This window comes from Hippopotamus amphibius, chromosome 13 (genome assembly GCF_030028045.1).
Source record: "Hippopotamus amphibius kiboko isolate mHipAmp2 chromosome 13, mHipAmp2.hap2, whole genome shotgun sequence".
Lineage (NCBI taxonomy): Eukaryota > Metazoa > Chordata > Mammalia > Artiodactyla > Hippopotamidae > Hippopotamus > Hippopotamus amphibius.
The window spans coordinates 3,744,857-3,770,461 of NC_080198.1; the positions used below are offsets into that span (position 1 = coordinate 3,744,857).

The 25,605-nt window shown below is 39.1% G+C and overlaps 1 protein-coding gene across 4 annotated transcripts in view; it reads left to right on the plus strand.

Moving 5' to 3' along the window:
- Positions 1 to 25,605, plus strand: part of NR2C2 (nuclear receptor subfamily 2 group C member 2) — an 89,950-nt gene that overhangs the window by 19,254 nt on the left and 45,091 nt on the right. Inside the window, exon 1 of one of the 4 annotated variants that reach the window (XM_057706212.1) lies at positions 4,920 to 5,046. The exons of the other annotated variants lie outside the window; for them this stretch is intronic. Coding sequence (XP_057562195.1) covers positions 4,951 to 5,046 — 96 coding nt within the window. The 5' untranslated portion in view covers positions 4,920 to 4,950. Of the gene's footprint in view, positions 1 to 4,919; positions 5,047 to 25,605 lie in introns of those variants that run through there. 4 annotated transcript variants of the gene reach the window in all.

Below are 25,605 nucleotides of genomic sequence, written 5' to 3' on the forward strand. Positions count from 1 at the left end.
TATGTTCATGTTTTCAATGTCTTCCTGATTCAGTCTTGGAAGGTTATACCTTTCTAAGAATCTGTCCATTTCATCCAGGTTGTCCATTTTATTGGCATATAGTTGCTTGTGTTTCCCCCACTTTAAATGGGGGAAACAGAGAGGGATTACTTTGCCGTATCTGAGTGACTTCAGAGCCCAGATTTTTACACTACACAATAGGTTCATTTTTTATTTTATTAAAAACATTTTTCTCTTTCAGTTTTAATGAGATACCGTTGACATGCAGCCGTGTGTAAGCTGTAAGGTGTAGGTGTACAGCATAATGATTTGACTCATATACATCATGAAACGGTGAGCACAGTGAGTTCAGTGAACATCCATCATCTCACGTAGATACAAAATAAAATGAAAGGAAAATAAATATTTTATTCCTTGTAATGAGAACTCTTAGGTTTTACTCTCTTAACCATCATCTATAACGTGCAGCAGTGTTAATTATGTTAATCATGTTCTACGTTACATTCCTAGCATTTATTTATCTTATAAATAAGATAAATTTGTACCTTTTGACTACCTTCCTCCAATTCTCCCTCCCTTCACCCCCATCTCTGATAACCACAAATCTGATCTCTTTTCCTATGAATTTGTTTTTGTGTTGTTTTGAAGTATAATTGACCTACGATAGTATTTTAGTTCCTGGTGCACAACATAGTGATTCAGTATTTCTGTATGTTACAAAACGACCACCATAGTAGGTTCATTTTTTAAAATACCCTAAATACTAAAAAGTATTTTTAGTTTTCTGGAGTATGGGCAATTTTCTTTATACCTTCATTTTCGAAATTTTAATTATAACACTTTTTTGGGGGGCTGCCTTGAGTCTTTGCTGCTACATGCAGGCTTTCTCTAGTTGCAGCGAGTGGAGGCTACTCTTTGTTGCAGTGCGCTAGCTTCTCATTGCAGTGGCTTCTGTTGTTGTGGAGCACAGGCTTTAGGCATGCAGGCTTCAGTAGTTGCAGTATGTGGGCTCAGTAGTTGCGGCATGTGGGCCCTAGAGCATGTGGGCTTCAGTAGTTGTGGCTCGCGGGCTCTGGAGCACAGGCTCAGTAGTTGTGGCGCTCTGGCTTAGTTGCTCTGCGGCATGTGGGATCTTCCTGGACCAGGGATTGAACCTGTGTCCCCTGAATTGGCAGGTGGGTTCTTAACCACTGTGCCACCAGGGAGGTCCCATAATACTTTTTAAAGTCGGTAACTCGTACTTAAACAAATTAAACAAAACTGTTAATTCTTGGGACTTCCCTGGTGGTCCAGTGGTTAAGACTCTGCGATTCCAATGCAAAGGGTTCGATCCCTGGTCAGGGAACTGGATCTCACATGCCTCAACTGGGAACCCGCATGCCGCAACTAAAAGATATCTCGCGGGCCACAGCTAAGACCCATCGCAGCCAAATAAATAGATAAATAATTTTTTTTTAAGCTCTTCTTTCCATGGTCACAGAGTATCAGAGGCGTGGCTAAATCCAGACTTCTACTAAATCTGTGTGCTGTAGAATTGACTGTGAAACTTTATGAAGAAACAATACTGTTAATTTTTTTAAAAGGGGTAGTTGACAGTTGAGAATTTGTAGCTGAGCAGTGGGAGGTTGAGTCATATCAACAGTAGCATTCGTTTTGCTTTTCATATATGAAATACATGAATTTTCCTGAAGGGCTTCAGTATTTTTTAAGCATTTAAGATTTCCCTCTATAATTGGAAATTTAAAACACACACACACAAAACAGTGTGTTTCTTCATCATTGCCTAAATGAAGTAAAGACACTTTCAACTCTATAAGATGTTTAGAGTCAGGAGAAGTTTATAAATAACTTACTGATTGACAGAGACCACTCACACACTTAAAACTCTAAGTTTCATGTGTGTTTACACAGTGGAATCGACGTGGCTTTACAGATCTTGGCAAGGCTCTTTCCCTGGGCCCTATGCTGTCTAGGTGACTCTCAACCATCAGATGCTCTTTGAACTGAAAGATCCTGTCACCGCTGAGAAAATAGCCAAATTCATAAGACCCTGTTCCTCCTTTTATCATCAGGGCTTGCATCACCATTGCAGAAAACGTCACGCTTCTCTGTAAGGGAATGTTTAAAAACCCAGGGCTTTCCCCGTTCTTGAACAGAACTCAGTAATGGCAGGCTATATCCTGCCATCAGAAGAAGAAGAAAACAAAGTCATTGCTCAAGTTTCAGGTTTCCAATACCCTGGAAAGACCAATGCATTACATTGCATTTTGTTATCCTGCCCTCTTACAAATTCGCGTTTAAGTTTTCATTTTCTTGTCAAAGTAGTATGTATACACAGATGTAAATGTTGGTCAGTACTATGTTTGGCTTGAAACAGAAAAGTTCCTGAACCACCCCCACCGTTTCCTTCTCTTCAAGTCTCTAAATTCAATTTCTTCTGATATTTAACTCCTTATTATAAAAATATCCTTGCCTCTTTATTATTTTTTTTTTTTTTAAATCGGTGTTAGACATAGACCTTTTTTGGGAGAGAGGTGTTTTTTTAGTTTTGTAGTAAAATATAAAATTTACCATTATAACCATTTTTAAGTGTATTAAAATACACTGTGGCATTAACTACATTATTCTGTAACCATCACCACTACCCATCTTCAGAACTTTACATCTTCTCAGACTGAGACACTGTACCCTTTAAACACTAACACCCATTCCCTCCTCCCCTCTACCCCAGCAGTATTTTATTCTTTTTGATGCTGTTGTTTTTTAAAAAATATTTATTTATTTATTGGCTGCGTTGGGTCTTCGTTGCTGCGCATGGGCTGTCTCTAGTTGTGGTGATTGGGGGCTACTCTTCGTTGTGCTCAGGCTTCTCATTGCAGTGGCTTCTGTTGTTGCAGGCACGGGCTCTAGGTGCAAGGGCTTCAGTAGTTGTGGCGCATGGTCTTAGTTGCTCCACGGTATGTGGGCTCTTCCCGGCCCAGGGATCAAACCTGTGTCCCCTGCAATGGCAGGTGGATTCTTAACCACTGTGCCACCAGGGAAGCCCTCTTTTTGATGCTATTGTAAATGGAATTGTTTACTTAATTTTTTTTTGAGCATCATTGTTAACTGTGTAGAAATGCAACTGATTTTTATGTATTGATTCTGTATCTTGCAACTTTGCTGAATTTGTTCATTCTAATGGGGCGGGGGCAGTGTGTGGGGGCGGTGTGTGTGTGTGTGTGTGATCTTTAGGTTTTTCTGTGTAGAAGATCATGTCATCTGTGAATAGAGATAATTTTACTTCTTTCCAATTTGGGTGCCTTGTATTTATTTTTCTTATCTAAACATTCTGGCTGGAACTTCCAATGTGTTGAGTAGAAGAGGTGAAAGTGGTCATCCTTGGCTTCCTGATCTTAGAGGAAAACTTTTCAGTCTTTCATCACAGAATGTGATGTTAGCTGTGGGTTTTTCATATATAACCTTTATTATGTTGAGATTGTTTCCTTCTATTCCTAGTTTGTTGGATGTTTTTATCATGAAAGGGTGTCAGGAATAAATCCCAAATGGTCATGGTGTATAATCTTTTTAATATGCTGCTGTTGTCAGTTTGATATCAGTTTGATTCCTCAGCTAGTATTTTGTTGAGGAATTTTGCATTGGTATTCATAAGGGATATTGATCTGCAGTATTCTTTTCTTGCAATGTCTTTGCCTGACTGGTATCAGGTGCTGGCTTCATAGAATGAGTTTTGGAGTGTTCCCTTCTCTTCAGTTGTTTGGAAGAGTTTGAGAAGGATGGTGTTAATTCTGCTTTAAATGTTTGGTAGAATTCACTAGGGCCGGTCCAGGGCTTTTCGAGGGGTGGGGAGGCTTGATTACTGATTCAGTCTTCCTACTCGTTATAGGTCTACTCAAATTTTCTATTTCTTCATGATTTAGTCTTGGTAGGTTATATGTTTCTAGGAGTTTGTCCATTTCTTCTAGGTTATCCAGTTTGTTGGTATACAGTTGTTCATAGCACTCTCTTATAATCCTCTTTATTTCTGCAAAATCAGTAATAAGTTTCTGCTTTCATTTCTGGTATTAGACATTTTTTGACTTAGTATATAAAGAAACTTTAGTTTCATTCAGGGCCTCACATACCCATATCTTCCCTTCATTCTTCCAGTAAAATTGTATCCTCTTTGCATAAATTAATGTTCTGTTACCTACTTATGACATTATCACAAATACTTCCTAGTATCTCCAGTATAGTTGTAGAACCCTCTGAATACAACTTTTCATATAAATACATCAGGAATTTTCAGTTTCATTTCTTTTCCTGTGAAAACATTCCTCCTAAAGTCCTCTGACCTCCTGCTCCAGTCCCTACTGATTGCTTTTTAGGCCTGCTGCATAGCTGTCATCCTTTATTTCTTTCTTGTTTGGAATTCTTTCCTTGAGTTCATGTTTTTTTTTCTTTTTTAAAAAATGTAAATAACATGCGCCAAGAGCTTCCTAAGAAAGAGTGCATCAGAGGTGAATTGTTCTTAGATCTTACATACCTAAACATGTCTGTATTTACACCCACATGCTTGAATGGTCGTCTGGGGATAGAAATCTAAGTAGATAATAATATTTTGGGGACTTCCCTGGTGACCCAGTGCTTAAGAATCTGCCTGCCAGCGCAGAGGACACGAGTTTGATCCCTGGTCCAGGAAGATCCCACATGCCGCAGAGCAGCGAAGCCCGTGCGCCACAGCTACTGAGCCTGTGCTGTAGAGCCCAGGTGCCACAACTGCTGAGGCCATGCACCACAACTCCTGAGCCCGCATGCTGCAACTGCTGAAGCCTGTGTGCTTAGAGCCCGTGCTCTGCAACAAGAGAAGCCACCCCACTGAGAAGCCTGCGCACCACAACAAAGAGTAGCCCTCGCTTGCCACAGCTAGAGAAAAGCCCGTGCACAGCAGAGGAGACCCGATGCAGCCAAATGATGATGGTGACAGTGCTGATTTTACCTGAGAATTTCGAGGCATCATTTTACTGTCTTCCAGGTTTGAGAAGGCCATTTACAGTCTTGATCATGGTAGGTGTCTCTCTCCCTCTTTCTCTCTTGCCTTTTCTGTCCCCTACCTCCATTGTTAAAATCTTTTCTTCATCCCTGTTCTGAAATCTCATAATTCTCTTAGTGTAGTTATTTTTTCATACATTGTACTGGGCACTCAGAGGGTCCTTTCAGTCTAGAAACTCATGACCTCCTGTTCTACGAAATATGTTTTACACTAGGTCTCTGATAATTTCTTCTCTCAGTATTTTTTCAGTCTCTTTCCAGAACTCCTAAGTAATTGATTACTGGAGCTCTTGAACTAATCATTTGATTTCCTCATCTTTTCTCTCCTCTTTCTGCCGCTTCTACTTTCAGGGAGATTTCCTGACTTAGATCCGTCTTCAGCTCTTACCAGTTGCTTGAGCATATTATTTAACTTTGCTGTGCCAGTGTCCCCAAGTAGCAAATGGGATTAAGGATTGTATTTATTGTAGAGGATTATTGTGAGAATTCAGTTAGTGTGTCTAAAGCTTGACACACAGTAGTAATAGTGTGGCAAGTGGTCACTGCCCAGCTCCTGCTGCTGCTGCTTCTGTTGTTTCTTCAACATTGTTTTCTTCTTTGCTATCTTATTTTTCATTTTAGGAACTTTTTTTCTGTTTTTCTTGTATAGCAGCTTTTTTTCTTTTTTTTTTCCTTTCTCAATTGAAATTTTATTGGTTGTTTTGAGGATCACTACACAGATATTTCAGTTTGTACACAATTTGTAATGTGTGTACAGAACATCTAAAAAACCACATGTCTTTCCTGAAGTTATTCCAGCTTGAAACTTGGCAGCAGATTTTTCCATAAGAGGATATCAAGTGCTAGTATCTGTCAAGTCCCACTGATTCACAATTTAATATCATGTACATACTCATATTTTCAGTCTTTCACAGCACATTAACAGAGTTACTAGGAAAATGGACTAGCATGACCAAATATGTTACAGAGAGCAGGCAGTTCTGACAGGCAAAGCCAAGATCAAGGAGTGGTTTTCTTTAGGAAACAATCTTGCTGAAAACAACATGAGAACAAAAGAAATTTTAAATGTTCAAGGCACATTAAATGCATGACTAGGACTCCAAGTTGTCGTTTGGTATGCTTTATATAGTAGAACGTGAAAAGTACCCCCATCCGTGACATGTTAAGCTGACACTCAAGACAAGGCCTCCTTCACTCAATACCCCCACTATTTTCTGGTTGTATCGAAAATAAGCAAAAGCAAATGATTCACCTCTCAAAAAAAATTATTTACTCTTGAAAAACTGGATGCGGTGGAATTTATTCCTTCTTAAAAATGTTTCTAGATCTACTTAAAAAAAACCTTGTGTTTACGAAATAGTTGATAACAGTATTCCTCCCCGTTGTACAAGAAGTGAGACAGGGACTTGGTGTGTGATATTCATCAGACTCGGCTTCTTTCTCTACTGCTTCATCAGAGGCTGGACTCTCCCCCCTTTCAGCTCTCTGTTTTCTGCAGGTAAGCCTTCTTTAGTTTCTTGGTTGGTGAGCCACTTTGGCCTGTTTTCCCTTTACTCCCCAGTCCCCACCCCGTGCCGGCGCGTTGAAGAGTTATTCTTTCCCTTTTTGGCTTTGTTTCCACTCAGCCCAGCAGGTTTAGCCGACATCCTCCGCCCCGCCCCTTTGGGCGGAGCTGCCCTTCATTTGGGCGGAGCTTCCCCTCCTTTGGGCAGAGCTGCCCCTCCTCTGGGCGGAACTGTCCCTCCTTTGGGCGGAACTGTCCCTCCTTTGGGCGGTGCCCGGATCCCGGGCCACTCCAGAGCCCGGAGGAGCTGGGCAGCTCTGTGCTGTGCTCTTCTTGCCGTCTTCCGCCCGGGCCTTGCAACCCGCTGCGGGGCGGTGGGAGAACCTGATGGAACCGTGTGGCAACTTTTTATTGTCTCATGGATGCAGTAGTTTGTCCTCTTTTTGTGAGAGTGATAATTACAGGTTTTTTTGCTCTTTTTAGTTTTCTTTTGCTGGTTCCATAGCTGCTGTTTTATCCAAGTTCCTTTTTGTTTCTTTTAGTTCTTTTATTTCATAAGGAAGCTTTTCTCAAGTGTCTAATGATCCTTATTGTTGGTTCACATTTTAAAATGAAGCACTTAAAACTGAAAACAAAAACAAATGTCTTTTGTGCAGGAGTAAGGCTTGTCAACTTTCGGTTTGATTTTACTTTGGGGTGATTAGATAGGCACCCACACATTTTGTTTGGAGGGTGCCCCAGCTGTCCCTATCCATAATGTTTCTTTTCTGGGACCATTCAGTTTATCTAGGCAAGAATTCTTCAGTGGGAGGCATGGGGGAGGGGTGTGTAATTTATGCCATGTCTCCAGTATTTTCATTGTTGTTGATTTTAAAGCTATGGCACAAAGTGAGGGTTTGAGGTTCAGTATTTAATCTACCTCTTTGCAAACTGAAGAATGGGGACTCCCTCCTCGTTGTGAAAATGTTTTGATGTCTCTGGTCTGGGGCCTGGTAGGCTACACTTTCCTTGCAGGGGAATGAGGAGGTGGTGGTCATGTTGTGAGTCGCATGGCTGCACTCCAGGTATTCAGCCTGTTTCTCAGCCCAGCTTTCTGCGGGACCAGGGATCTAGTACTGAGCCCTTCCAGGGTTCTGGGGTGGGAATGAGCTTGCTTCTCATTAGTATTCTCCTCTGTAGTCATTTGGCGTTCAACTTTGTTCATTCTGCTGAGTCAGTTTCCACTCCACCATCTGCGTTCCCTCTTCCTAGAGTTTGTTAGTATTTGTGGTCCACTGTCATCTCCTTAACTATTCTTTTTGTCCTTGTGGATCTGTACATTTTTTTAATCCTTTACGGATGCTTAAATGTGATTTGTTAAAGGAATAGAGATAATAAATGTATGTATTTGCTATATTTAACTGGAAGTCAGGGGAAATATTGCTAGTAAAGCAAATTAAAGTCATTCACTAATAGACTTCAAGGTACTTCAATAAATATCCGTTTATCCATTCAACAAGTATGTAAGGAGTACTTACTGTGTGCTGTGTACAAGGCATTGTTCTACTTTTTAAGATACTCTGCTCGCATGAAGCTTCTATTCTATAGGGAAACAACCAGCATCTAAACAAACAAAAAACTGTCAAGAGAGCAGTAAGTGCTATAAAGAAAAGTGCAGAGATAGAAAGTGATAGGAAGACTTTTCTTAGAAGGTGATGTTTTTAAATGGAGACCTGAGTGAAGTAAGAGAGTGATTCAGATGTCAGTATCAGGGCATGGGGTAGGCATGTCAGTATCAGGGCATCCAGGTAGGGGAGAGGGAAGCACTCCTGTGTGGTAGGAGTGCAAGGGGCGAGGGAGAAAGTAGTGGGGGATGAGGTTAGGGTGGTAGGTAGGGCCAGGGCTTCCTGGATTATATAGACCATGGTCAGGAATTTGTATTTTATTCTACATGTGTTGGGAAGCCATTGGAGAGTTTGAGCAGGAGACTGGCCCGTTTTTGAAGGTTGAGCCAGGAGACTGCTGCATTCAGGTCCTGACCTGACAGACCATACTCTCTTCCTTGAGGGTGGGCAGTTTGAGGATACTCTGGTTTTAAACCATTGCTACCCATAGTCCCCACTTTGGAATTTACCTGCGTGGCCACGTCCATAACACATTACCCCTGGTCTCCTTGGTCTACAGCTGATTCAGCCAACCTATATCCCTGATGGATGAATTGAGCTAAGATTCCTTACTTCTAAGAATTGGAAAGCAAACATTTTTGTTTTTACGTGAAATATGCGTTTCTGGAACACCTTGTGTTCTACACGCTAAAAATAACAGCTTATGGAAAAATAGCATTCAGGGTGGCCCAGAACACTAACAAAAATAATAACAATCCTAATAAAAATGCTAGTAGAGTTAAAAAGATGTGTTAAATTCCTAATAATCAAACATTAGCGTAAATATAGGATTTTGTCTTAAAACCAAGGTGAAAGTAGCTTTGTGGAAGAGGATATAAGGAAGGGTTAAAGATGGTGAATTATTGCATAAATGCATCAAGATTAGGGAAGACCATGCAATGAGCTTTTCCAAGACACAGCATATGGCCAGAATGAGACAAGAGGGCGAACCTGGTGTGAATAGGCATCATGCATGATGCTGAATTCCTGTTAGCTTAGATGCCAGCGTGCTTTGCATTCTGTGGCTCTTACACTGTGATACAAAGCATTAAGGAGTTGGGAGCAGTCACTTGTAAATTAGTGTAATTTCAACTGTTATACTGCCATCATTTCTCTGTTTACAGTTTTGTAGAATCAAAATAACGTTACAGAAATAACCTTGCAAAAGAACATACTTTGCTAACAGTGATACATGTTGAACCCTTACTATGTGCCAGGTGCTGCTAAGCTAAGGAAGCTAAGGCACAGTAGAGGGTTAAGTAACATGTCTACCAGCATATGGTTAGTAAAAGGTGACATTGGACACTGGAGTTAAAAGATCATACAGTGTCAGGGCTGGAGTTGATGCCATGTGTAAGTCCAACTTGTTGCGGAACGTAGAAGCAGAGAAAGGCAGTCCTCAGAGAGAAGCTGGAGAGTGACCCTCACACTCAGAAAAAAGCAAAGGGGAGTGAGTGGGTGGCTTCAGAAAGATGGAGAGAGAAGCTACCTCACAGCTCTCCCCTTCCCAAATAGCACAGTTATACATCCTAAGACTGGGTTCTGTGAGTGTCCTTCCAACAAATTTCCCCTTTCATTTGAGCAAGTTTGAGTGTTATTTGTAGTTAGTCACTGAGAAAAGCACCCAGACCCTCACAGTTCTATTTGATATGTGTCTGACATGTCACATTTCAGGGATATAAAGTTCAATTTTCAGTGAGTAGATTAATTTGACTCATTTTCCCTATGAAATTGAATGTTATCTTTTGAGGTTCAAGCCCATGGCTCTCAGATATGCACATGGATTGGTTTTGGGTGGGGAAGGTGCTGTGGAGAGAGGGGGAAAGTCGGGAACTGAGAGAGAGGGCTTGAATTAGCTCTGGTGTTTTGTCCTAGTTTCTCTTTGAGGTGAAAGGTCAAGTGAAATCTATTCTGAAGTAACAGCGTGTGACCATTGTCCTGAATTTTATGCAGCTATTTCCTGTTCTCTGTGACTTTACCACCTATGTATATATTGCTACATTATTTTCCTAATTGTAAACTTCAAATAGAAGTAATTCTTTTGTCTGCACTCTTCTCTTGTTTTTTTTGTTCAACATGTGTTTTTCAGATTTGGCCATGTTGGTATATGAATCTACAGTTCCTTCATTTTCTCTAGGTATAGCTGTAGTGTTCCATTGTATAAACATTGAATATTACATTATGTATATATTCTGCTGCTGGTAGACATTTGGATTATCACTTCCCTTTTGGGGGGTGACAGGATGGGGGGTGACATAGGGAGCAACACTTCAGGAAACCTCATGCCTGTCTCTAGTACACGTGTGCAAGCGCTTCTTTAGGTTCATGGCTAATAGTGGGCTTGCTTGGTTGTACGGGATGCTCTTGTTCAACTTCAGTAGGTCATGCCACACTGTCCAGTCCCATCAGTATTGGTTGGATGAAAATGACCGATGCTCCACATTCTTACTAATACGTGGTAGGATTTAACTTCTTAGTTTTTGGCGAATCAGATAGGTATGAAATTCTTGCCCAGTATGGTTTTATTTGCATTTTGTCATTTATTAATGACATGGATCATGATTTTATATTTTTATGGGTTGCTTCATTTTATGAAATTGTGTTCCGAAACCTATTTGTGTTTTGATTTGTCTTTTCTCATTAATTAGTAAGAATTCTTTATAGATTCGAGATGTTAATCTTTTTTGCTTGTATGTTTTGTGAACGTGTTCTCCACTTATGGCTTGTCTTTTCATTCTTTTTATGGTATTTTATATTCATCAGTCTTTTGTGGCTTGTACTGTCTGTATCTAGTTTAAGAAATTCATCCCTAACCCATGGTCCAATGGTTAAATTGTCTACTGAAGATTTAGTTTTGCCTCTTAGAGTTAGGCCTTTGGGCCTCCTGGAGTTGACATTTAAGTATCATATGAGATTGTATAATGAGGGTCAAGTTTCCTTCACTTGTTATTCTCCATCTTTCAGAGTGTTGTGAATATCCTCGGTCCTTTGACCTTCAGTATAATTTTAAAGTTAATTCATTAGATTATACATATACAGAAACAAAAACCTGTTGGCTTTTTAAAATTGGAGTTGCATTTACTTCATGAATGAATTTAGAGAGAATTTATATCTTGATGACATTGACTCATAATCCGTGAACACAGCAAATCTTTCCATTTATTTAGTCTCTTAATTTTTCTGCAGAAATACACCATATCTTTCATTTCATTTGCTTCCCAATACTTTGTCTACAATGCAATTTGTAAATACCGTATTAAAATTTTATTTTCCAACTCTTCCTTGAATATAGAAATGCAAGTGATTTTGTTTATGGATTTTTTTTTTTAAATACATCAATCTATCTCTTATTTTTTTATGGGGATTGCATTTTTTTTAAAAAAAAATTTATTTTATATTGGAGTATAGTTGATTAACGATGTTGTGTTAGTTTCAGGTGTACAGCAAAGTGATTCAGCTATACAAACACATGTATCTATTCTTTCTCAAATTCTTTTCCCATTCATGTTATTACAGAATATTGAGCAGAGTTTCCTGTGCTATACAGTAAATCCTTGTTGATTATCTGTTTTAAATATAGTAGTGTATATATGTCAGTCCCAAGCTCCCAGTTTATTCCTCCCCTCCCCCCCTTTCCCTTTGGTAACCATAAGTTTGTTTTCGAAGTCTGTGGGTCTGTTTCTGTTTTGTAAAGAAGTTCATTTTAATATTCTTTTTGTTTTTATTCCACATATAAGTGATATGATACGATTTTTGTCTTTCTTTGTCTGACTTCACTTAGTATGATAATCTCTAGGTCCATCCATGTTGCTGCAAATGGCATTATTTCATTCTTTTTAGTGGCTGAGTAATATTCCATTGTATATATGTACCACCTCTTCCATTCATCTGTTCGTGGACATTTAGGTTGTTTCCATGTCTTGGCTATAATAAACAGCACTGCAGTGAACATTGGGGCGCATATATCCATTCAAACTGTAGTTTTCTCCAGATATATGCCCAGGAGTGGGATTGCTGGATCATATGGTAGCTGTGTTTTTAGTTTTTTTAAGGAACCTCCAGACTGTTCTCCATAGTGGCTGTACCAATATACATTACCACCACCGTGTAGGAGGGTTCCCGTTTCTCCACACTCTCTCCAGTATTTATTGTTTGCAGATTTTTTGATGATGGCCATTCTGACCAGTGTGAGGTTGATACCTCACTGTAGGTTTTTTTGTTTGTTTTCTTGCTGTGTTGGGTCTTTGTTGCTGTGCATTGGCTTTTTCCAGTTGCGTTGAGCAGGGGCTACCCTTCGTTGTGATGCGTGGGCTTCCTGTTGTGGTGGCTTCTCTTGTTGCGGAGCATGGGCTCTAGGCACGTGGGCCTCAGTATTTGTGACTCGTGGGCACCAGAGCACAGGCTCAGTAGTTGTGGGGCACAGGCTTGGTTGCTCTGTGGCATGTGGTCATTCCCTGCCCAGGGCTTGAACCTGTGTCCCCGGCATTGGCAGGCAGATTCTGAACCAATGTGCCACAGGGAAGTCCCTCATTGTAGTTTTGATTTGCATTTCTCTATTAATTAGTGATGTTGAGCATCTTTTCATGTGCTTTTTGGCCATCTGTATGTCCTCTCTGGAGAAATGTCTATTTAGATATGCCCGTTTTTTGATTGGGTTATTTGTTTTTTGATGTTGAGCTGGATGAGCTGTTTGTATATTTTGGAGATTGATCCCTTGTCGGTCACTTCATTTGCAAATATTTTCTCCCATTCTGTGGGTTGTCTGAATTTTCATTTTGTTTGTGTTTCCCTTTTTGATGTGCAAAAGCTTTTAAGTTAAATCAGGTCCCATTTGTTTATTTTTGTTTTTATTTTCATTACTCTAGGATGTGGGTCAAAAAAGATCTTGCTACAATTTATGTCAAAGAGTGTTCTGCCTATGTTTTCCTCTAAGAATTTTATAGTATCCAGTCTTACATTTAGGTCTTTAATCCCCATTTGAGTTCATTTTTTTGTATGGTGTTAGAGAATATTCTAATTTCATTCTTTTACATGTAGTTGTCCAGTTTTCCCAGCACCGTGTATTGAAGAGACTGTCCTTTCTCCATTGTATATTCTTGCCTCCTTTGTCATAGATTAGGTGACCATAGATGCTTGGGTTTATCTCTGGACTTTCTATCCTGTACCACTGATCTATATTTCTGTTTTTGTGCCAGTACCATATTGTTTTGATTACCATAGCTTTGTAATATAATCTGAAGTCAGGGAGCCTGAGTCTCCTAGCTCCATTTTTCTTTCTCAAGATTGCTTGGCTGTTTGGGGTCTTTGTGTTTCCATACAAATTGTAAAATTTTTTGTTCTAATTCTGTGAAAAATGCTATTGATAATTTGATAGGGATTGCACTGGATCTGTAAATTACTTTGAGTAGTATAGCCATGTTGACAATATTAATCCTTCCAATCCATGGTATCCATGTTCCATCTGTTTGTGTCCTCTTTGATTTCTTTCCTCAGTATCTTATAGTACAATACAGTTTTATATCTCATCTTACCAAAAAAAAATTTTCTTTATTCTTTCTTGGACAGTTAGAAGAGGAGTTTTTGTTTTAAAAATGAGGAGAAGTATGAAGAACACCATTATTTGAGACTTGGGGTGGAAAATAAGATCATTCATTGTACCAAATTCTAGCAATATTTGTTGGTTGTAAAAGGTAACTTTGTTTTGGAAACAGTGTTTTTGTTGTTGTTTTGGTTTTGTTTTTTTGGCCACACTGCATGGCTTATAGAATTTTAGTTTCCTGACCAGGGATTAAACCTGGGCCCTTGGCAGTGAGAGCTTGGAGTCCTAACCACTGGACTGCCAGGGAATTCCCTGGAAACAGTCTTGTGTTGGTTTTTTTTTTTTAATTGGTTATAAAGGTGATATAATATTATGGGAATTTTGAAAAGGAGAAGAAAACCGTATTTCCACCATTTAGAAACATCTGTCACTATTATATTATTACTTTATCACCTCCCTATGTAACATAACCATTTCCACTTCTAGCTCTGTCACTCTCTATCCTCTTCACTTTTATTTTCCTTCCTAATGCTTATCACTCTCTAATAAGCATACATACTTGTTTACTTATCACATAGAATGTAAAGTCCAGAAAGGCAGGAACTTTGTTTCATTAGCTTTGTTTTCCTTGTCTAAAACTAGAACATGTAGTAAGCATTCAGTATTAAGATTTCTTTATTAAATGAGTAAACATATTTTGTGGTCTTTTTTTTCCCACATCCGGTATCATCCCTTTGTAATCATTCAGTGCATACAACTTTGTATCTTTTGATTTCACAGAATGTTGATTTCATAGACTAAATGTCATCATCCTTTCCACGGGTTACTACATAGCCTACATCACCATCGTTTTTCATAGCTACATAATTTTGTATCAAGAGAACACAGCATAGTTTACTAACCCATCTCCTGGTTTGGTACATAAAAGTTGCTTCTGGCCTTTCTGTATTATGAGTTAACACTGATAAATATATCCATGCTTTACCAGTCAAGGAATCTAATAGCAAATAGCATCAGAAACCAACTGTTGTTGATTTAAACAAAAGTGAGATTCTTAAAAAACATTGACTTAAAATATATGCGAGGATGGATGAATGGATGGATAGATAACTTACTTGACAGAGTTACCAGGAGGGCTGAAGAAGTAGCTTTGCAGCTGGGAACTACACCCAGATCTCACCAAAGAGCCAGTCAGAAGCTGTGGATGCGCACCACACTGCAGAGGCCAGACATGGGGCTCTTGCTGCTAGTGTCAAGTCTCTGCATCTGAGTGACCCCCTGCTCTCCTCTAAGGGAGGCCAGACCTGTAAGTATCTGGCATTTTCTACCTCTACAGTTGGAGATGAGCTCTGTCTTATCTGAACCCCTGAGAGAGGAAATTCCTGTAATCCCTAGAAAAATAATTTAGGATTACACACTGATAAAGCCATTTCTGTATTTAGGATAGTTTGTGTAAGGTGAATTCCAGGAAGTAGAATTATCAGGCCAGAGGGTGTAAACAAATTTTTTGGTTGAGAGGAGCAGACCAGTTGACCTCAACAGTTGGGTCTTGGAGCTATTTGCTTTTAACATGTCATTTATTGGCTGTACTTAGTGAGTAGAGTATTATGTTCCTTAGAACTTTAGTTGTTGAGGTGGAAGGACCTTTAGTCACCCCTTCAAAAAAGAATTATCTTTTTTCCTCTTGATTAATTTCTCCCTTTTGGGTTGGGGTGCCTGGATTTGTGCTAGAATCTGAAAAATGAATGGTATATTCTTTTAACTTAGATTGCTTTAAGTTAGTACAGATACAAACTGGTGGAGTGGAAATTCATAATTGATGGCAGTGTGAACTTTTTTTTTAATTTCCTTGCTCTTTCAGTCTCCTCCTCCCATCCTACATAAAAGTAAATATCCATATATTTATTTTTTTTAATAATACCACTAGTGTTTTTTTATTTTTATTTTATTTATTTACTTATTTATTTTTATTTATTGGCTGCGTTGGGTCTTTGTTGTTACACCCGGGGTTTCAGTAGTTGTGGAGAGCGGGGACTACTCTTCATTTCAATGTGCAGGCTTCTTATTGCGGTGGCTTCTCGTTGTGGAGCACCAGCTCTAGGTGTGCGGGCTTCAGTAGTTGCAGCACATGGGCTCAGTAGTTGTGGCTCACAGGCTCTAGAGTGCAGGCTCAGTAGTTGTGGTGCATGGGCTTAGTTGCTGCGCAGCATGTGGCATCTTCCCAGACCAGGGCTCGAACTCTAGTCCCCTGTATTGGCAGGCGGATCCTTAACCACTGCGTCACCAGGGAAATCCCTCCATATATTTCTTCCTACTCTTCCCCCCAGGCTTTCATTTGTTTTGTTTGGTTTTGGGTGATTGACCAGCATTCACTCCATGTCAAACAGGAGGCACGTTGCTCTTACCTCCCAGTCCCACCTCTCTGTGACCTCCCCCAGGAGCTCCCTTGCCTCTGTAGCCTTGGGGAAAGGGGGAGGCTTAGATTTGAAGCCATTCCACAGCCTCTAATATGCCGTAACTACACGTGCTCATCTTCTTACCAGAATAGGAGGGTTTGAAGGCTACAGTTCTGACCTGTATTCACATGCCTGTTACTGTTGGGTGGATGTAGTAAAATGTTTGTTAAATGAGCCCAGTGCTATTCTTGTGGGTGTTCTTATATGTGACTCTTATGTTGTTGCCTTCCCTTTCAGGGAAGGAGGAACTTGCAAAGACCCCATATCTTTAAAAATATCGACTTAATGTACTGTGAAATTGAAAATGCTGTATGCAGAATGTGGTATTTTGGAGTTCTCGAAATCCTGCCTTTACTCCTTATAGTTTTAGAACTGTTTTGAGTTGGTTGCACTCCATGGTAACATTCTCCTGAGCTCTCAGTTCAGGAAAGGCGGTCTGTGGTGGGGATGGGGGGCAGCTTTTAGCAAAGGCAACAGTCTAGGTGAAGGGAGAACTCTGTAAAGCAAAGTACATCTTCCCTAGTAACAATTAATCATATTATTAGCCAAACTGCTTCTGCAGCTGGTGAAACAGCAGGAACATGTCAATTTTGCTTCCTTAGTTACAGGGAGTGATAGTGTACTTGACCTTCAGCAGAGCAGGGTCATAGAGAGGGCATCTTTAAACAGTTCTTTCTGGTTTTGATGAATGGAATCTGCACTGGCAGTTTGAAAGCACATGCGGATGAGTTCCCCCACCAGCCCCTGGCTGTTTTGGTTGGACTCTCTGGCCAGGGAAGCTGCTGAGAAAAATTGTAAGTAAAGCTGCAGAGAGCTGTTGGCATGGTAAGTGCAGTGTCCTACAGAAAAACAAGACTGATTTTGAAGGCTTTTCTTATTCTATCTGTTGCTGGAGGGAAGTCTCCTTGTAATGCAGTATATTTCATAGGCACTTGTTTTTAGAGCAGTTGGTAAGATAGCAGTGGATTTAAATGCCTAATATGTGTTTGAAGGAAATCAATTTAGTGTCTATTGCTATGCTTAGCACCTAACAAATTATTTCTTCATGGGAGCTTGTGTTTGAGTGTGCTAGGTAGATTCAGGTGGGGCAAGAGCTTTTTGTTGTTTTCAGGAGGTCAGTCTGCCTCGGACCAGAGTATGTGAACCCTGTTGCTCTTAAACATCTCCTTGTTTTATATAATTGGGGGTAGTGGTCATTGATTTTGGATCTTTGTTTTTGTGCCAAGGAATTTAGGGCTGTAGCTTTATCTTTTTAAACATACAATCAACTTGAAAATTTTAAAACTGGTTAATCAATCCTGATGTAAATGAGGCTGATTTATAATATTGAGATTTGATTCTTCCACTGGCTTTAGTATAAAGAAGATCTGGCCTTGCCACTCATCAGCAGTAGTTCTTTAGAAACATGGACCCTGGCAATATAAGGTTCTGGTCCTTTATATGAGGTTAGCAGCGAGCCCTTTCAAAACCAGCAGCCTCCTCTGGCTTCTTCCTCTGTGGTACAAGTTGCCACAGAAAGAGAAGTTAATGCTTTGCCCACTGACCCTTCACCACACTTATTATTTCCTGGTCCTTTGAAATAAAAATAAGAGGAGGATGTGGTACATTTCAGTTCAGGCTGGAGGTGTCCCCTGCCTGAAACGCTTTACCCACTTAGGCAGTTGTTTACATTGTTCATTATTTCACTAGGAATGTTAAGGAGAAATGGGAAGTTCCTGATTAAGATTGGTAACATGTTGGATCTGCATGATGTGTGTCATTGTCGTCTGTCCCTGTCCCCCTGTCCCCACCCCCCAACACAGGGTGTGAACTTCGTTGCCCTGTTAATAACCCGTGGGAATGTTGCAGCCAAAACTCAGGATCAGGGTAAATGATAGATTTAGAAACTTAATTTTTGCTTATTAGCTGAATGCTGTGGACATTCTGTTCAACCTAAATGTTCATCCTTTACCAAATGACTGCATGTTAACACAGAAATTTTTCCTAAAAATTATTTCCCAAAAAAATGCTTCCAAGGCAATGTCATGTTATGGTAGAATAGAGAAAGTTCTCACTCCAGGGTAAAAAGGTATGTACTTTCCCATTAGCCACATATACTCACGTGTCAGTGGAGCCAATGTGCCTTGGTTTATTTATATAATAAACTGCCAAGGCAGGTGCCGTGCAGTACCTGCAGGATGTTTAACTAGCAGACAGATACAGGAGTGGAGTAAAACAGAAAAAGGTCTAGGCAGAGTCCCAGGATCAAGGACTGTAAAAAAGACTTTTTATTTATTCCTGAAGTTAAAAAGTATTCATTCTCTAATCAATCATTGTGGGCCTAATGTGTGCCTGGGCTTAGGAGTAAAAGGAACTGTTCCTTCCTGCCCTCTGAGGTAAACTTGAGCAGGTACCATGAGGGCGCTGTGGAGAGTGCTAGGATGCAGACGCTCTGGGAGCCCAAAGCAGGGGTTGTGCACCAACACCAGGGGTCAGAGAAGGCTGACCAGAGGAGCGAGGCTTTCATGAACTCTTTAGACAGTAAACATTTGTGTGTTGGGTAAGCATGGTTAACTTTAGAAAGGATGTGAAATGGAACTGCCAATTTTACCCTTGAAGCGTTCCTCAGAGACCATGCCCTGGAAGACCTGTATCCAAATGTACTTTCACACCCTGCTTGCTCATAGTTTGAGTCCTTTGGACTAGCAGTTTTCGTGTCAAAGTGCAAGTGCTCTGGCCAGGTATAATACACACCTCGGTGTTGCCAGGCATTTACACTTCACTGTGAACTAAATGAGCATGTTCTTTGCAGCTGGAGCAGATTGAAGGGGTAGAAAATAGGCTAGGGCAGAGGGCCAAGACTTACTTCAGGCGCTGAAAAGGTAGGCAGGAGAGGATGGAAAGGAGATGCTTCTACCAGTCAAAAATGCATCTAATATTTTTATGTCCTGTTACCAAATTGACTTTTTAATCATTGTGCTAAATGATATTCAACAAAATGCTTCAGGAAAAAAAGTAGACTGCCTGCTTTGATGTCTGTTCCTAATATATTAGGCTCTAAGTTCACACAGCTGCAAGCATTTCTGAGCGATCCCATCATGACATCACTTTGCCTTTAAGCCAGATCATATCTAAACTGTCCCTGGTGCCAGTAGAACATACCCTCTCTCTAAAGGCCACAGGAGTAGGGGATCCCAAGTACTTTCCCATTTACCTGTTGCTTCTGGAGTTAAACATCCTTCCGTTGAATCCCAGGGATATTTAAGACTGTTCACCCAATCTAAATTTATTACTGAGGGACTTCCCTGGTGGTCCAGTGGGTAAGACTCCGAGCACCCAATGCAGGGGGCCTGAGTTCAATCCCTGGTTGGGGAACTAGATCAAGTATGCATGCCACAACTAAGAGTCCACATGACACAACTAAAGATCCCGTATGCTGCAACTAAGACCCAGTGCAGCCAAAATAAATACATAAATATATAATAAATAAATGAATTTATTACTGAGTTATAGGGAGCCCATCGCCAACATGACCCTTGCCCCCTCAGCAAATTTGTGGAGGTCTTTGGGCTTCTCATGTAAAAGGAATCATAAAATTTGCAAGCATATCCCTTAATGTGAGGAAACCAGAATCCAAGGAGTTTAAACTGTAGCTCAAGCAAGGTTGGAAAGCTGACAAATAGCCTTGGCACCCAACCCACACTTCCTCCCCTGTAGCCATCCACCCTCCCCCACAGATGCTGGAAAGCAGGGCTACTTCTGGTTGTTGTGCACACCCAGCGCACAGCCCCAGGGTGGCACAGGGTCACTGCTTAGCAGGTTCCAGCGAAGTGTGGACGAGGGTCACTTTGGCTTACTGACTTAGCTTCTCTGAGTCCCTGTGAAATACTTTATGAATATTGTTACTCTTCTAAATAAAGTTTTTATTGTAGTATAACATACATATGTTCACAGTTCATAAGTATGTAGCACAATAAACTATCATAGAGGGGACATTCGCATGTAACCACCACCCAGGTTAAGAACAGAATAGAATTTCCTGTCCCATCCCGATCACCGCCCCCACCCTCTCCCTAAAAGTGACCTCTGTCTTTAAAAAAAAAAAATTTGTTTGTTTATTTGTTTGGCTGCACTGGGTTTTAGTTGCCATGTGGGATCTTAGTTGCAGACTTCTTGGTTGCTTCATGCAGACTTCTTAGTTGCATGAACTACAAAGTTGGTTTTATCTTTTGTTTGTTTATTTTGCTTTAAGTGTAATAGCTAAGAAATCATTGCCTAAGGCAAGATCATGAAGATGTACTAATCTTTATGTTTTCTAGTTTTTGTGTATAATGTGAGGTAGGGTTTAATATAATTTTTTTATAAGAAGAAAAAAAGAATTTTCTGTTCAAGGAAAGTCTCACTGGTACAATTAATCATGTGTAACAAAGATTTACACACTGTTTACACACTGTTCAGTCTTCAGAAAAAAAATTTCAGGAAGTTTGTGATAGTATTAATAGTAACTATGTGCTGAATAGAATTAATACTTAACATATTATTTAACCCTCTCATCAGTCCCATAAGGTAGTAACAATATGACCATGTTGAATTTGAGGAAACTGAAGTTTAGAGGGTTTAACTGACTTTCTCAGGTGTTTCAGAGCCTATGTCTACTGATTCCATAGTCTGTGGGTACTCAAATAATGTTGATTGCTTTAAAACTTCTAAAAAGTAAAGTGAGTCAGAAAGCATATTAATATTAATCTATCAGTTAAGAATTCAAAAAATCTGAAATGGGTAGAATTAACTTGCAGAGTAATAATAGACTCAACCAGAATTCTAAATGTTCATTACTGGACTTCCCTGGTGGCATGGTGGTTAAGAACCCACCTGCCAATGCAGGGGACACAGGTTCAATCCCTGATCTGGGAAGACCACACATGCCACGGAGCAACTAAGCCCGTGCACCACAACTATTGAGCCTGTGTTCTAGAGCCCATGAGCCACAACTATTGAGCCCGTGTGCCACAGCTACTGAAATTTGCATGCCTAAAGCCTGTGCTCCACAACAAGAGAAGCCACCATGAGAAACCTGTGAATCGCAACGAAGAGTAGCCCCACCTGGCCACAACTAGAGAAAGCCCGCGTTCAGCAACGAAGACCCAACACAGCCAATAAATAAATAAATAAATTAATTAATTTATTTATGTAAAAAAATAAATGTTCATTACTAAAGAAGGATTTAAGCCCTGTGCACTGATAAAGTGACTGGCCTGCCTTTTTCTTCTTAATTACGAATAAACAGAGCTAACAAATATGTGTACATGGATGCTAGGAGATATATTCTGCAAGATTTGAGCCTCATCACACCCTCTCTAAGATGGTTTGTGCGTATTCTGCCTATCTCTTAACCAAGAGAAAAGTAATTTATACAAAGCATTTTGTAAACTAAAAATCCCTATGAAAATACTGCATTCTGTTGTCTTTTTATGGTGAATTTTTTGTTGGTAAAATTAATGCTTATGAAAGAAAAAAAATTTTCTTAACTACTCTGATAATTAATCATGCTATGCTTTATAAAATTGAGGTATAATTCACTTACCATAAAATTCACCTGTACAGTTTGGTAGTTTCACAAGGTTTTATAGCCATCACTACTGTCTAATTCTAGAACATTTTCATCATTTCAAAAAGAAACCCCAGGGAATTCCCTGGCTGTCCAGTGGTTAGGATTCCGTGCTTTCACTGCCGTGGGCCCGGGTTCAGTCCCTAGTCAGGGAACTAAGATTCTATAAGCTGTGTGGCTCAGACAGAAAAAAAAGAAGAAAGACTCCATACCTATCAGTTATTTCTCCTTCCCCCCATTCCTGTCAGTCCCTGGCAACCATTAACCTACCTTCTATCCTTATGGACATTTTATATAAATGAAATCATACAGTATATGATTTTTTGCAACTTATTTCATCCACATTGTAACATGTATCAGTACCTCATTCCATTTTATTGCCAAATAACATTCCATCCATAGTGTATCCATAGATATACCACATTTTCTTTATTCATTCATCAGTCAATAGATATTTGTTTTTACTTTTGAGCTATTATGAATAATGCTGATGTGAACATTTCTATTCAAGATTTTTGTAGACATATGTTTGCCTTTCTCTTGAGTATATACCTAGGAGGGCAATTGTTGGTTCGTGTGGCAACTCTGTTTAACCTTTGAGAATTGACCAGACTGTTTTCCAAAGATGCTGTACCATTTTATATTCCCTCCAGCAGTGTATTAGAGTTCCAGTTTTTCCACATCCTTGCCAACACTTGTTATTGTCCATCTTTTTGATTGTAACCATCCTAGTGGGTAAGTGGTATCTCATTGTGAGCTTACATTGAATTTCCTTAATAACTAATGATGTTGAGCATCTCATATGCTACTGCTCATTTGTATATCTTCTTGGGAGAAATTTCGGTTCAATTCCTTTGCCTCTTTTTTTTTAATAGTAAGTTACAGTAGTTCTTTATAGTCTATATGTACATGTCCATGTATTGGATACATGATTTGCAAAATTTTTCTCCCATTTTGTAGGCTGTCTTTCCACTTTCTAAATGATGTTCTTTGAAGCACAGCAGTTTTTAATTTTGGTGATGGCCACTGTATCTAATTTTTCTTTTGTTGCTTATGTTTTGATATCATCGAGGAAACCATCACGTAATCCAAGCTCACAAAGAGTTATACCTTTATTTTCTTCTAAGAGTTTTATAGTTTTAGCTCTTACATTCAAATCTTTGGTCCATTTTCAGTTATTTTTTCCCATTTTTTAATTGTAATAAAATATGTATGAAATTTACCATTTTAACTATTTTTAGGTATACAGGTCAGTGGTATTAAATACACTCATAATGTTCTGCAACTTTCACCACCCTCCATCTCCATGACTTTTCATCTTGTAAAACTGAAACTCTATTCCCATTAAATACTAATTCCCATTGCTCTGTTTTCCTAGTACCTAGGAACCACTACTCTACTTTCCATCTCTATGAATTTGGCTACTCTCAAGTCTTCATATAAATGAAATCATAATAGTCATCTTTTTGTGACTGGTCTATTTCACTTAGCATAATGTCCTCAAAGTTCATCTGTGTTGTAGCATGTGCCAGAATTTCCTTACTTTAAAAGGCTGAATACTATTCCATTATATGCATATGCCGCATTCTGCTTATCCATTCATCTGTACATGGACACTTGGGTTGCTTCCACCCCTTGAGTATTATGAATAATGCCTCTGTAACTGTGTGTACAAATATCTCTTTGAGGCACTCCTTTCAACTCTTTTGTGTATATCCCCAGAAGTGGAATTGCTGGATCATATAATAATTCTATGTTTAATTTTTTGAAGAACCACCATCTTGTTTTCCATAGCAGCTGTGCCATTTTATATCCCCACCAACAGTGCACAAAGGTTCCAGTTTCTCCACGTCTTCACCAACACTTGTTATTTTCTGGGGTGTGTGTTTTTTTGTTTGGGGTTTTTTGTTTTTTGATAGCAGCCATCCTAATGGGTATGAGATGGTATTTTGTAGTTTTGATTTTTATTTCCCCAGTGATTAGTGATGTTGGACAGCCTTTCTTGTGCTTATTGGCAATTTGTATATTCTCTTTGGAGAAATGTCTGTTCAAATCTTTTGCCCATTTTTTAATCAGGTTGGGGTTTTGTTTTGTTTTTTAATGTTATTGAGTTTCAGAAGTTCTTTACATAATCTGGAAATTAATGCTTTATCAGATACATGATTTGCAAATGTTTTCTCTCATTCTGTAGGTTGCTTTTTTACTCTTGTTAATATTGTCTTTTGATGCACAAATTTTAAAAGTGTTTATGAAGTCCAAGTTGTGTGTTTTTTTTTTCTTTTGTTGCCTTTGCCTTTTGTGTCTTGTTCATGAAATCGTTGTCAAATCCAGTGGTGTGATACTTTTCCCCTATGTTTTCTTTTGAGAGTTTTATGGTTTTAGGTCTTAAATTTAGGTCTTTGAACCATTTTGAGTTAATTTTTATGTATGGTGTGAGGTGTGTCCAGCTTAATTCTTTTGCATGTGGATAGCCAGTTTTCCTAGTATCATTTGTTGAAAAGAATGTCTTTTCCCCATTGAATGGTCTTGGCCCCCTTGTCGATAAATCTTTTAACCGTATATGCAGTGATTTATTTCTGGAATCTCTTTTCCTTTGGTCTGTATGTCTGTCTTCATGCCAATACCACAGTTTTGTGACTGTAGCTTTTTAGCATGTTTTGAAATCAGGAAGTGTGAGTCCTCCAGCTTTGTTCTTTATCAAGGTAGTTTTTATTAGGATCCCTTGAGAGTCCATATGCAGTTCAGGGTGGGTTTTTCTATTTCTGCAAAAAAAAAAAAAATCATTGGAATTTTGATAGGAATTGCATTGGCTCTATAAATCACTTTGGGAAATATTGACATCCTGGCAATATTGTCTTGCAATCCCATGAACACAGAAAAGGTTTCCAGTTATTCTTTAATTCCTCTCAGTCTAGTTTTTATTGTGTTAAGTCTTCTGTTTCCTCGTACATATTCTGTCTAATGGTTCTGTCCATTACTGAGATTGGGATATTGAAGTCTCCAATTATTATTGTAGAACTATCTGTTTCTTTAAGTACTGTCAGTTTGGTCTTCACATATTTTTCTTGTTACTAGGTGTGTAAATTTTTGTGATTGTTAAATCTTCGTGCTCTGTTGAACCTCTTATTGGTTTCCTTCTTTGTCTCTCATAACCTTTTAAAATTTAAAGTCTGTTTTGTTTGATTTTAGTACAGCTACCTCTGCTATCTTTTGGTTTCTATTCGCATGGAAAATCTTTTTCCTTCCTTTCATTTTTAGTCTGTGTCTTTGGTTCTAAAGTGAGTCTGGTAGGCAGCATACAGTTGCAACAGAGTTTCTCTACAGGATTCTGCCATTATCTATTTTGATTAGAGAGTTTAATCCATTACATTTAAAATATTTACTGATGAGGAGGGACTGCTGTCATTTTGCTCTTTGTTTTAAATATGCCTTCCAGCTTTTCCTGTCCTTCGCTTCCTGGATTCCTGTCTTATGTTTAGTTGATTTTTTTGGTATTGAGATGTTTAAATCACTTCTCATTTTCTTTGGTGTATATTCTGTAGCTGTTTTCTTCATGGTTACTATGGGGATTACATACAATATTCTAAAGTTACAAATTCACTCTAGTTTGAATTTATACCAACTTCAGTCACATACAAAAACATTCTTCCTTTACAGCTCTGTCCCCACCCCTTTCATTTATTGATGTCACAGATTATACCTTTATACGTTGTGTGCCCAAAAACATAAGCTAATAATTCTTTTAAATACATTAGTCTCCTAAATTATGTAGAAAACAAGAGTTAAAGTTACAATACTAGCTTTTACAATAATAATTTTGAGGGGTTTTTTCTTCAAATGTATTT